Consider the following 14304-nt stretch of genomic DNA (forward strand, 5'->3'; position numbering starts at 1 on the left):
AGTAAAGATATATTGCGGTGTTCGCAATTTTTACGACTCGAAGAGGAGTATTGATGGAGCACTTTTTCTTTTGATCGATAACTTTTTTTGCGTGCATTAAAAACAGAATGTGTCAACACAGCACTTGAAAACTAAAGGCTTAGCTCAAACGGCTGAACGAATTGAAGAGAGAGTGCTTTTCTTTTCATGTAATTTTTTTGCTCAAAGTTATTCGCTAAGTGTTACGAACTATGTTCGAAAAAACTTTTCAAAATGTTTCAATAAAAAATTTGCCAAAAGAGAATTTTTTGATCATCTGCCGTTTTTTAAATTAACTTTTTAGTTTTAGCTCCAATTTTTCTAGTCAAAGCTGACCGAATGGTTTTTGACGATCTGAAGCAAATACTACATCTTTGAGAAGCAATTTTGAGCTAACTTAACCATTTTGCCTTTTTTAAGGCAATTTTAATAACTTGATCATTTTGATTATTGCCTTTAGGGAGTTGTGTGGCTAAAATTATTTGTTCCGAAATTTTTCTTGTCCTTCAAATTAGTTAATTTTTTAGCTGTTTTTGTGGAAAAAAGTTCAGAGCATTTGAACAAATTTTCTTTATCTATTTTTGTCAGCCCTCTTGAGTTTTCTGTCTATTTCTAGTTTTATGATTCTTGATGTAATTTTTCTTGCTCAATTTGTTTAATAGGAATACAAGGCACTTTTCCGGGAAAAAGTTATAAAAATTTTGTATGTTTTTCATGTTTTTGGTTCTTTGCATATTTTAGTTGTTCTTCTCTGACAAGCATCGGATGGCCGACTGGTTAGCCAGCTGATGGAGAAGTCGCATTTTAATATTTTGTGGATAATTTTGCAGAGAATATTTTCCAGTTTTTTGTCTTCGTTGTTTTTTTTCGCTTCCTTGGTTTTATCTTTATGGTCACATTTTGCTTGTTTGTATGTGAATTGCTATGTTTGCTGCACACTACTTTTATTTTAATGTTTTTGTAGTTTTTGTCAAAATTTTTGCGGAGTCGCAACATTTTTGGTAAATGTTATATCAGTTGTTGTCAGTTGTTCTGTCATTCAGATTTCAATTATATTTTTTTATCGTTTAAATTTTTGAAATTAATTAGGATGTGCAATAGGTCAGTGAGGTTGGTCAATTGTGTGCTTCATTTCTTTTCCAGAACTCTTCCGGCTATGGTTTTCGTTTCGTCGGCTGACGCTCTTTTTTCGTTTTACCTTTTTTCACACCGCAAAGCTGAAAATTTGAAATTTTTTGAATGACTTGTTCTCACAAACGGCATTTGCGTGCATGATGTCATTTCTCACTCAATCTGGCACAGATTTTTAGATTTTTGGCGTGATTAGACTTTGATCAAACGTGAATTGACTCAATCAGTAAATTCACTTTTACGCCTTAAAAAGTTTTATTTGAACTAGTGTAAATTCGAAAGAACTCATATGTCTGATTAAAGTTCACAATTTAAAGGCTTCTGCGGAGTTGAGAGGCGTCGGTAGCTTTTTCAACTTATATCTATATCTATTTCTAGCTGTATTATACGACACGCAAGTCTATTTCGCAACTATTCCAGCAATCTGCTGGATATGCTTAGAAGACAAAACTTTTCTTTTTCTCCTCGAAATCAATAAACACTCGAAAACAGTGTTTGAGAACTCTTGGGTATGTTTGGTAAAACTTTAAAAAGATTCGATCAAGAGAAGTTTTCTATCATTTCCTTGAGAAAAGTTTCTTCTACGCTAAGTGTTTAAATAATGTTCTAAGAACAAAAAAAGAAACAAAAAGTCAAAAACTACAGTCTATCAATTTGGCTATCATAAAAGTAAACTAGTAAATCAAAAAAGTATACTACCTCAAAATGAAATCGAAACCCAATCTTAGCGCCAGTTGTCTGATCAGCGTATGAAAATGGGTCGGCCAAAAGGGAATCTCTGTTTATTTCATGTAAATAGCCGTTAAGCTCTAGCTGATACCAACTAAATTATATAAAAATTTCTGAAATATTTATTAGAGTAGTCAAAATATCGGGCCGAAAAGTTGTTCAATTCTACTCCTTCTCAAACGTCTAAACTCGTCTAAAAGTTTACCCGCCCATTTTCAGGATCAATGCCTGCTTTTGAATCTATTTGTTACCTAAAACTTGAATGCAAGAAAACGTGGTAATAGTTTAATCTTTTACATTAGAAGAGAAAGAATTCCGGTTATTTGATATATTGCAGGCTGGGAGTATTGAGTTCTTAAAGCACTTCTTCCATTTTCTTGATCAATTTAAAAAATTACTCGAAGAAGAGAACGTTATTCACTGTAAACACAAACTGAGAGAGATACCATTCACAAAAGAAAAATTTTTAACCATTCACATAAGAAAAATTTTCCATAAGTTAATGAAAGCCAAAAAAATATAATTTAAGAAAAAGATTCGCTCGTCTTTCTAGAAGATTTTTTGATTTTCTGCTTTGTTTATCCGAAGCGCCCATTATTCTGTTAAGAGTTCTTATTTCAGATCAAGCTCTCTATCAACTATAGGCAACTGATTTTTTGATTGCCAAAACAATTTAATTTGTAATTATTTTTGTTTTCTCTTACAGGAAGCTAAATGTGACATACACTTTAAATGCAAGCTTTATGTGACATACACTTTAAATGCAAGAGGGCACTGTTTTTTCGGTTGCCCAAAAATTTTCTGAAAAAGAGATAATAATATAAGAAAAAGATCATTCTATATTTTTCAGCGCAGATGGCGCAATCAGAGGTTTTAGTTTTTGTACTCAACGCATGCTTTATATCAAATATAAATTGTTATTGTATTGCTTTAAAAATTGAGAAAATTTTGATTTTGTTTTGCCTTTGACTTACACGGGCTTGTCTAATCATTGTTTGCTAGAAAATTTTTTTACTTTTTTCTGGATAATATGAACTAGACAAGCCAAGGTATCCACTACAAAAATCGATGTGTTTTTCTTGTTACTGTTGCTGAAAGAAGCATATAAAATTGGTTAACTTAATCATAACGCTAAGCACATTCTTGTTGTGTGGCATCCTCGGCAACGCATATATGACGCTGTGCCCTTGAATTAATGAACCAATTGCTTTTCGAAGCGTATACGTGACAAGGATAAAAATGAGATAGTATCGTCTATCAATTCTTTCAGTTTCTTGATAAATTTCGCACTGGTAATTTAAATTGCTTTATAATTGAACCAATTTTCTGTTCAACTATTACACGTTATTATATGGGCTTGACCCAAAATTTCTGATAAAATATGAAACTGAAGTCTTTTGATTTTTTTTGAGTGATCAAATTCAAGTTGAAAACCTAAATTTCGACAGGGATACAAATTCGTTTGAGATAATAGGGACAACGATTTCTAACAAAAACTTTAAAACTCGATTAATAAAAGTTTTCAGACCACCTGCAAATAGTGCAACCTGTTTTCTGGACGAATTTGAATATCTTTTAGATTATGTGTCGAGGATCAATGTGCCCACTTTTTTCTGCGGGGACTACAACATTCACGTCTTGAAATCAAACAGCATTACTTATCAATACATTTCTCTACTTCATGGTTTTGGATATACAATTAACAATTCACTACCAACGCGTATCTTATCAGAGACTTGTATAGATCATGTAATTAGCCAAGCATACCAAAACACATATACAATAAAAACATCTCTTACTGATCATTTTGGACTGGTTGTCCAAATAGATTTTCAAATAACCTTTATAGCTAGCGAAGATCAACTCAGAAAAAACTTACCGAATGATACTGCAATCCTTATAATCCTTTTTGCGTTTAAACAAGATTTAGATCAGTTATCAATTGAGAATTTCATTTAAGCAAAACTATCCTTGATAATAAAGTCAATATAAAAGCAGTTGAACAGGTTTGCTCCTTTCGAGAGGCAACGCAGTAAAAAATCTTGGTTCAACCATAAAATTAAAAAAAACCAGAGCAAAACAAACTGAGTTTTTTAACAAAAGGCTTCATAATGAAACACCTGAAAACAAAAAAATGTTAAAACAAGCAATAACGTAACTGATCTCTTTCGTAATGAAAAAAGAAAGTTCTTTGATAGATTTGTTAAAAAAGACTGTAGTAGACTGTTCAAAGCGTTCCAATCATTCTGTAATATGAATAAAAAATTTGCCAATCGAGGGAGAAACATTAAATTAGATTTTTTCAAATGTAGGAAAAAAATCTTGCTGAAAAATTTGATGACTTTTTGAGTTAAAGCCCTGACATTATTTTCAATGATAAAATTTTTTTCTTTATAGCAGTATAAAAGAATTAAAAAAAAACAATCAAGAGCTTTAAAAACAAAAACTCCACTGGTCATGATGGAATAAGTAATAAAATCGTCATACTTATATTTGTTTGCGAGCCCTTAGCTAAAATCTTCAATGATTGTTTGAAAGTGAGTTATTCTACCGATTCCTTGAAAATCGCAAAAATAATTGCTTTATACAAACCGAAAGTAAATCTGATGCAAATAATTATCGACCAATTAGTCTTTTGAGCACATTTTCTAAAATTTTTGAAAAACTGATACATAAAAGAATTTTCAAACAAAAATTACTATCCAAATCTCCAAATGGATTTCAGACAAATAAATCATGCATCAATGCACTTATTGATTTCGTTGAATTTATGAGAACAACAATAGATTGAAACTACCTTGTTCAGTACTTTTTGTTGATTTAAAAAAGCATTTGATACTATAAGCCATGATAAACTTATCTGCAAACTTGAATGTTACGGTTTTCGAGGAAAATTTCTCGAATTATTGAAAAACTATTTTACTAACCGATTCTAATACGTTGAAAAAAATCAACGAAACATATCAACTAGAATGATAATTAGTTATGGCGTTTTGATGATGATATTCGATTATTATCAAATTGGTTTATAGACAATCATTTGACTGTGAATCCTGAAAAGTGCTGCCATTTGAAGTTCGGGAGAATACCAAAAAACGTCAAATCCTCTAAAGTCTTATCTAAAAAACTTGGTCTAATTGTTGATAGCTCGTTGACAATTGGAGGTCATATCGATAAGTTTCAACACAAGTTGTTCAAGTTCTGTGGGATAATGTACAAGAATCGACACGTTTTTTTAAGGGAAAACTTTTGATTTTTTATAATGCTTATGCAAAGTCAGTAATTCAATATGCATTTTTGATTTACGGAAAGACAAACAAAATTTTATTAGATGGAATTGTAGAAATGCAGAAAAGGATCATAAGAGCATTTTTTTCAAATGGAAGTTTGACAGCGTTTCCGATATCATGGATAAAAACAACATCCTAACCATCTACGAATTGTACTTTGCTGAGCTTCTCAACAAAAAGTTTAGGCAAGTGAGGGGCAGATCAAACATTGATCATTTGAATTTTGAGCAACAGAAGGAACGTCGTCCGACTAGCGGCTAAATAAGGGGAACACTGCTAAAGAATAAACACTGCTCAAATGTTATAAAGAACAAACACTGCTAAAGATTAAACACTGCTGAAAAACGCCCTGAAAAACCAAATACGTAAAGCAAATAATTTCGTACAAGAGAAAAAACTTTTTCCGAAAAACAAAAACAAAATGCCCGACGCTTAAAACAGAAATTTTTTTAAGGTATTCGTTAACCTATATTTAATAAAAACCAAAAATTAATCAAACTGTTCTTTTGAGTCGCCTAACCTTTTCTGTTTTTGGTGCTGTTCGATTCTTTCTCTGGGCCTCTACTAGTTGAGTCTACAACTCGTTAGATATCACTCCAGGCAGTTTTCTTTTGTAACTATCTACAAATTTGTTAACTGTAGCTTGTAAACTATTTCAAATATTCAAATAATGATGGTTTTAAACAAATTTTAAAAAATAGTTACGGCTGTCCGAGCTTCATAGTATCCAAAACTGCCGCTTTATATATCTTTAATAATTAAGCGTTGGCAATCCATATATACCTCTCCTTACCTCCCACTAGAAGAAGGATGAGGTCTACAATTTTTTATTTTCCCTACAGAGGCATCTGAGAACGAACCGTAGTTTTTCAATAGTTTCTCTTCCAATTGAGAACGATTCGATTGTTTTTCTTTTTTACAAAATGTAAAAAAAAATAATTATAACATGGTGATCCGATATTAATTCCATAAGTCAATTTTTGCTAGCTCCAATACTGATAAATTTTCTCCGAAGCACTTCAAAAGCACATTTTATGTTGATTACTGTAGCAGTAATGCAACCATCTCAATTTGTATTTTCCAGATCTGTCTCCTTTTTTTTCAGTTATCTGATTGACCGCCTTGTTGCGGACTGTTTTTCTCGTCGCTGAGTCCACCTTCAAGTTTTTCTTACTCGGAAGTTCGTCTTTCCTAGTTACTTTTTTGGCGTTCTATTCTTCTTGTTTTTTTCTGTTTTTTTTTTTAATTTTTGTCTGTGGTCTAGTGGACAAGCTAGTCCTTTCGGGCGTGTAAAAGGTGATCGTTCTGTCTGCGGCACCTATAAGACAACTTGGACATGGGCCGAGGTGTCTACCCGTATTCTACCGTTAATACACGAGACTAAGGGTGTAAAGCAATTTCCACTCTCAAATAGCGGGGAAAAGCGTGAAAGAATGTAATTTTGAGGAAATTACACTTTTTTTACACTCTTTACACTTTTTACTCCACCCTTACACTCTTTACTCCACTCTTTTTACACTCTAAAAAAATAATTATGATTCCACTCTTTAGTCGAATTTTTAGTAGGGAAAAATTGGAAGAGTGTAATTTGAAAGAAAATACACTCTTAGAAGTACTCTAAAGTTTTCAAGAAATTACACTACAATTTTAGAGAAATTTTACCCTCCTAGAAATGAAATACAATTACACTGTTTCATAGTCCAATTTCTTGAAACTGATCATTTTTAATCATCTAAATTAAGGGTCTACTGTGCAAAAACAAACAGTTGTCAATAATATGCAACACGAAATTACTTTCATTAATGATTAATGAAACAAAATAGTGGGATGTACTGTTAACATCATTAGATTTTGACTTTTTACGTGGCTTAAATATGTCTGAAGCAAAAATGACAGGGCAGCGGCAAAATCATGATTTGCACTCACTCGAAATTTGGTCTCCATTTTCCTTTTCAACACCACATCACTGATGAACCAATCCCATTATCCAATTTTAATAATGTCTAATTTCATTTATACTGATGTTTTCGATAACTATTGCGCTTTAGCATGTGAATTGATCACAGTTGATTCTGACTTTCGATCGATTCCTGTCATAAAAAGCTTGTAAACGAAAGTGATAGAAGTTGTAAATCTAAAATGATTGTATGAAAAGTAAAAGGGCCGTAATAACTGGGTATAGAATTTGATCAGGATTTGTGTCTATTGCCATTGTTGTCAATCAGCAATTTGAATTGAACTATTTGATTACGAGAGTTGTCTCTGCGTTCTAACTAACCGATAGATTATGGGCCCAGAGCTTTTCTAAAAAAGTAATCAGCTCACCCTAAAAACGACACTATGCCGCTTTGTCTCTGCGCTGCATTTGAGGATTGCTGAAGTCAATTGAAAAGCAGACGAGATGACAAAGAGAGACAAGGCTCGTAGTCAAGCCGTGGTCAAGCGTCAGAAGGAAAGCGAGTGGGACTGAAGCTCTATCTAGTGTGCTCTAACCACGTTGGAGAATGATATTCTGTAGCTGATTGGAGGGCTCCTATTTGATAAAAACGAGCTTTTATAACTAATTGGAGAATCTGTTTGTGTGGTGGAGGTTGTGTAGCCAATTAGAGGACACTGTTTGTGGAAAACGAGCTTGTGTAGCTGATTGGAGACTCTGATTGTGTGGATAAGGAGATTATATATCTGATTAGAGGACTCCGTTTATGGAGAGGGAGCATCTCTAGCTGATTGGGGACTCTGTTTGTGTAGAGAAGATTGTGTAGCCAAATAGAGGACTCTGTTTGTGGAGAGGGAGCTTCTGTAGCTGACTGGTTGACTTAGTTTGAGGAGACGGAGGTTGTGTAGCTGTGTGTGGTTTTGTTTGAGGACTTCTCCGGATTAATTAGAATTGATGAGAACAGCTCAGTTTAAACAACTGTTTTTTTACGCTCTTTCAGCTGTCCTCACTGTGCTTATCGTGCTATTTTGTTACATTATCATTGTGTCCAAAGCATTTTTGGCTAACACAAGGACGCACTGATTCGTCGCTTCAAAATGAGGCCATTATCGGGTAACACATTTATATATACGCTATAAAACGACCAGAAGTTTTTCTCTAACTCCCATAAACTTCCAGCTCGACCTATATCACAAATGCGACTTCTTAACTAGAACATTACTTGCTTTCGAGTAAACCATGGTAACACAGGGTACATAGTCTTGAATAAAAAAGTACTTTTGTTTATGGTTATAGTTAGTGAAAACAAAACTATAGATAAAATTAAACAACCAGAAAGCTAGAAAGTAAATTCAGGGTTTAGCTCAAAGTCAGAAAGAATGACTTCTACAGGGCGTGAGGATGATTTCGTATATTTTGCGGAACAATTTGAAGCTCGTATGCGCTGATTGAAATTAGGGAAAGTCTGAACTGGTGATGCCAATTTTGAAGTTCATATGCCCAATCTTAGGAATGGCGCATCAGAGGAACAACGAACAGAAGCTGTAAAAAAGGAGGGGGAGAACTAGAAAAGAGGAGAAGAGTTCTATGTTACGAACTTGTTCAATCATTTGATAAAAAATCAGTTCTGTTTCGCAGTCCACATAAAAGTTATGGTACTAAAGATTGGGATGTACTTTGCAAAAGGTTAAAGAGTTTTGAGAAGCCGCAACTACATAAACTCATATCAGAATTAACTAACCATAAGAAGAACTCAAATGAAAACTTAGTAGACTACTTAACAAGAACAGACCACATGAATTACGTTTTGACATTGGCTATCGAAGGTGTTAGCGAGAAAATGTTTATTTCAACAACTTTGAAAGGACTGCCTAAAGAATACGAGAGCTTCACCACACTAATAAAATTTAGTGAAAAGAAGAAAAGGTTTAGAGAAATTAAGCGCGACCTTATCAAATTTGATAATGATATTGCTCGAAACAAAAGTGAGAGTACTTTCTTCTATAAAGAACGAAAATGCTTTAATTGTCAAATAATTAGACACATGATTGTCCACTGAAAAAACAAACAGGTGGGAACCAATAGTTTTTCACATGTGGTGAGCAGGGTCACATCTCATAATTATGTAGGAAGCAGAAACCAAAGAAAAAATTTGTCAGCCAGAGCAGAAAATTTAGTCACAAAAATCAATCGGGGTCTCAGAGCTTAGTTGAGGAACCAAAAGATGAGTGCAAAGAGTACTTCTCATTTTTTCAAGCCATAGGTAATAATTCTGACTGTGAAATAATCTTAGACTCCGGAGCAACAAGTCAAGTGGTTAAGGAAGAAAGCATAATTATTGAAATTCACAAAGAATTTACAGGAACAACAACTAACGCAAAATGTAGCAACAATTCAATTGAAGGAAAGGGGACAATTATTGAGAAAAAAACTGTGGACTCAAAAAGTAGTGAGCGAACAGTAAGATTGTCATATGCACTACTGTTACCTGATAATTCAAAAAGAGTCTCAGTATTGAAACTTAGAACGGCTGATAATGAGGTTTAATTTGTTAGGGTCTTAGAAATAAGAACTGGAAACGGAATAATTTTCCCGTTTGATGAACTTGACAATATTTTCTTTTGAAAAAAGTGGATTCAACAGGCTCAGAAAACTGTAATTTAGCCAGTGGAGACCGGCTAATTTTTGACGCAAACGTCTGGGACATAATAGTATTGAAGAAATTTTGAAATTAAAAGATCGTGCCATAGAACATAGCATAATTGATAATGGCGCAGAGAATGGTGAGACCTTTAAAATGATAAGTCAAGGAAAATTCTGGTTCCAAAAGATTCTGGGGCAAGAGCCAAGGTTGTATAAAAACATTGTCCATAGTGATATATCAGGGCGTATTAGTCCAGGAGCTGTAGACGGCCACCAATATGCAATAAGCTTCATAGACAATTTTAGTTGGTACCAGAAACTTTATTTCGTAAAGATATGATATGATGCTGTAGAAAAAGTTGGACAATTCTTTGCAGATATGGGGAAGCCAGGAACGTTGGCGTGCAATGGTGCGGACAAATTCAATTCGAATGAGGTCAAGCAATTATGTATAAAGCAGAGCGTAAGGCTAGAGTTTTCAACAACTTATGCAACAGAAGAAAAAGGTAAAATTGAACCTATTTGGGGAACAACATTTCTAATGGCGAAATGCTTAATTGAGCAATCAGAACTTGATGAGACACAAGGGCTTTATGAAATAAGCATGTCAAGTGAAATGAAAAGTTTTTTGTTACCATTTGGGATTCAAAAGAACAACATTCGAAGCAAAGTATGGACAAAAACCAAAAATTAGAATCATGAAAGTGTTTTGGTTTTAATGCTTACGTTTATATTGAGAAATCTTTCCGAGGGCAAATTGATCGGACTTCACAAAAAAATTTTTTTTAGAATCATCAATTAACAGCAAAACATATCTTATAGGAATAAAGGATGAAAAAGGCTTACTTAAAATTAGAAAGTCTAGAAACGTAATTTTCAACGAACAGAAAGTTTTCAACGATAACTCATTAGGTGCAGGACGCGGTTAGAACAGGTAGCAGATCGGAATCCAGTAGCATTCTTAAGTGAATTAATAATTGACAATGTGATACCTAAATTAGCAGAAGAAGCAATAAAAGACAGAAACTGGTTTGAAGCAATGCAAACAAAGTGTAATTAGTTAGTTAAAAACAACGTCTGGGAACTTTTAGATAATCAGGGAATCAAACCTATTGTTAGCCATTGCCATTTTTCTCTGGAGTGAGGGCCTAGCGGAGAAACAGTGAGATATAAGACAAGATTGATAGCTAATGGTTTTAGACAAGCTCCAGGTAGAGACTACAACGAGACCTATTCACCGACAACAGGCCTCTCAACTATAAGGATTCTTTTAAGCTATGCACTCTGTAAGGATTCTGAACTTAAAAAAATGGACATTAAAACTGCAAACTTGAATGCTGACATTGATGAAAAGAAATTTCTGAGGCAACATGAGGGTTTTGAAAAATATAACGAGCATTTATATTTGAATCCATTAATATAATGAATCCATATAATGAATCCATCAATATAATGAAACCATTAGTCTGTAGGCTTAAAAAAAGTTATCTGGAGCGGAACAATCTGGTAGGAATTGGTACCTAACAATAAAAAATTTTCTATGGGGTTTGGGTTTTGTTCCATCTATTCAACATGAGTGCCTCTATAGAAATAAGTGCGGCGGGATATATAGCGGGAATGATCTGTCTTTGGGTAGATGATATGGTGATATTACGAACGCAGCAAAACTTTTGCGAAAATTTTAAAAATAAAGTTAGTGAGAAGTTCAAAATAAGTAGCTATGATGACTTGAGTTTGTTCTTAAACATTGAAACAGAAAAAAACACAAAAATGCTAAATCAAGGCTTATATAGAAAAGTTAATTGAGAATTAAAAAAAATGAGTGACTGTCGGACGCTAGAAACACCTTTGGATATTAGTTCAAAATTTTTGAAACTTTATTCATCAAAAATAGGAAGCAAAGAACATAGAGAATTTCAGTCGTAGGATTTTAGGAGAATAGTAGTTATTAAAAATAATTGGCGTTGACTAACAGACCAGATGATGCACATGCAGCCATATTTTGACTTTGTTTGTAGAAAATCCGGGAAACAAGCACTGGAAAGCCGCAAGAGCTTGTCTACGCTATTTGAAAGGTACAAAGTCTGAAAAACTTATTTATAGAAAGTGTAAAAAATCAGATCTAAGAGGTTTTTTGCATTGTGACTGGGCTGGTAACTTAGATAGTAGAAAAATTACGACTGGTTATTGTTTCAAGCGTGATAATAGTTCAGGAGCAACCAGTCGAGCTATTAAGTTCCAAAAGTGTGTAACAACCTCCTCAGCTGAAGTTGAACTGAATGCAGTAGTAGAGGCAAGTAAAGAGGTGGCACAATTAGCAAACCTTTTGAAGGAAATGAACATAGATATTGAGCAACCTTTATAATTGTTTGTAGATAGTCAAGCATGTATTGCTCTTAGTAAGAATTCCATGAAACATGGCAAGACTAACCACTTATATGCCGATGAAATGCCAGCAGCCACCTTAACAAAAGCTTTGGAAAGAACAAAAATTTCTTTTTTTCGTTATGTTCTCCTAGGCTCAAACACTTGATATGATGGGAGGGATATCAAATGTAAAATTTTAATTGTTTGATTCTGAAAAATTGTACTTACTTGCTGATTTAGTTCTTTGTTGTCGAGAAAACAAGGCAAATTGCACGTGCTGTTTTTTCTGATGTTTTCCATAACTATTCCGTTTTAGCATGTGTATTGATAAAATTTGATTTTGACTTTTGATTGATTCCTATAATGAAACGTTAGTCAACATCACATGTCACCGAAAGTCATAGAAGTTGTAAATTAAAGATTGTTGTATAAAATGTAAAAGGTTGGAAAAATTGTAGGTAAAAAGTTGGAAATATTTATAATACTGGGTTTAAAATTTGATCAAGATTTGTGCCTATTGCCACAGTTGTCACCCATCATTTCTAATTGAATTTTTTAATTGCAAGATTTGTCTCTGCGTTCCCATTAACCAATAAACCAATACGTTTCACCTGTTTTTAGAATTTCATTGACATAATCTCGCATAAAATACCATGAATTCTAGAGCACATCTATGAAAGAATTTTTGAGCCATTTGAGACAAATGGTGTAAAGTTGCAAAGACAATTTTATTGCTATATTTTGGGAACATTTTTGTGTTCAGATAGAAAGTACGCATTCTCGCCACCAATTTCGAATTGAAGAGTTGCAGAACAACAATTGAAGAACAAAAATTGTCAAACAATTTTAGCAAAAAACATTTGAAACACCTTAAAAGCGCAGTATATCAAAAATGATCATTGCTCTTTGATACTGCTTTCACACGCACCAAAATAGGTGCACTGTTTTTTAAGCGTTAATTGGCAGAAGCATTACTAATAAACAATCTATTGCACTGTTGATAATTCTTGAAAATTATTTTTTGGTTTTTTATGTGGCTTAAGTTTGTCTGAAGCAAAAATTACAGGGCTGCAGCAAAATCATTTGCACCCACTCGAAATTTGGTCTCCTTCTTCTTTTTTCACACCACGAACAAATCCCATTAATCTGCTCAGGAACCTATTTTAAAATTAATAGTATAATCATGACTACACATGTTTGAAGCTTTACTGACATTCAACCATTTAATTTTTTGAAAAATTGCGCTACTATAGATTTAGAAAAGCTCGAAATATTACCCCGGTTTTCGACAAACTAAACATTTTTTTTTCAGGTATCCAAAATATTCAAGTGCAACATACATTGCACGTGTGGAGAATATTTTCACTGCAAAAAGTTCATTTAATGCGTTCACACGGTGAAGACGCTTACCCTGGAATTCAAAGACAATTCACAGAACCTCTGCCTCCTGGGATGGAAAATGAGCTAAAGAAAATCCAAAAGCACAATAGAAAAGAAATTCTGTTGCTGTTGAACGAATTCATTTGCCTTCAGTTATGTAAAACTGATAGCGTTGTCGAACCCAGCTATAGGTTAGTTAGATTATTGTTATCGGATATATTTTTCTGCTCAACTCCTTATAGCAACAAAGTTTAAGGCAAAGGAGTCCTAGTGGGTAACTAGTGTTGAAACCTTAAGCTTAGCTTAGTTGTTTTCCGATTTAATTGTTTTTTAAATTTGGTCCAACGCTTAAATTTTGCTAAGATTTTGTTGCTGGTATTTATGAATAACAAGGATTTATTCCTAGTGTCATGGATGTTTTCAATTCGTGGCCAGCCAGTTTGGATGAACGTATTACTTTGCTGATGATTAACACACGTTTTATGGACTTCATTGGCATTCCTGAGCACTATCAGCTTGATCACATGTGTCTATACGATGCAAAAATTCTGGAACCTGAACTATTTCTAAATCACTAACGAAACCGAATTAGAAAATGCAACTGGAAGGAAATCAACAACACTATTTTCCTCACGTAGTTTTTTTCCTCCAGAATCATAATTTAAAAATGTTTGATTTAAAAACCAATAACACAGACAGAAATAGATATCAATTTGAAACTTGATGCATGCATTAGCTGTCTACGTTGTTTTGAGCAATGGTGATTACTACATTAAAACGGGAATAACTTTCTGTCAGCTTCTTGAGCAA

General features: G+C 33.6%; 1 protein-coding gene across 1 annotated transcript in view; it reads left to right on the top strand.

Annotated features, from left to right (window-relative positions):
* LOC142342975 (E3 ubiquitin-protein ligase rnf213-alpha-like) overlaps nucleotides 1–14072 on the top strand; it is a 235819-nt gene extending 221747 nt beyond the window's left edge. Inside the window, exons 11-12 of the mRNA XM_075394657.1 lie at nucleotides 13427–13700; nucleotides 13901–14072. Of these exons, the coding sequence (XP_075250772.1) occupies nucleotides 13427–13700; nucleotides 13901–14072 (446 nt within the window). The remainder of the gene's footprint in view (nucleotides 1–13426; nucleotides 13701–13900) is intronic.
* Nucleotides 14073–14304: the final 232 nt, after the last annotated feature.

The sequence above is a fragment of the Convolutriloba macropyga genome, chromosome 7 (assembly GCF_964194025.1).
Source record: "Convolutriloba macropyga chromosome 7, txConMacr16.3, whole genome shotgun sequence".
NCBI lineage: Eukaryota > Metazoa > Xenacoelomorpha > Acoela > Convolutidae > Convolutriloba > Convolutriloba macropyga.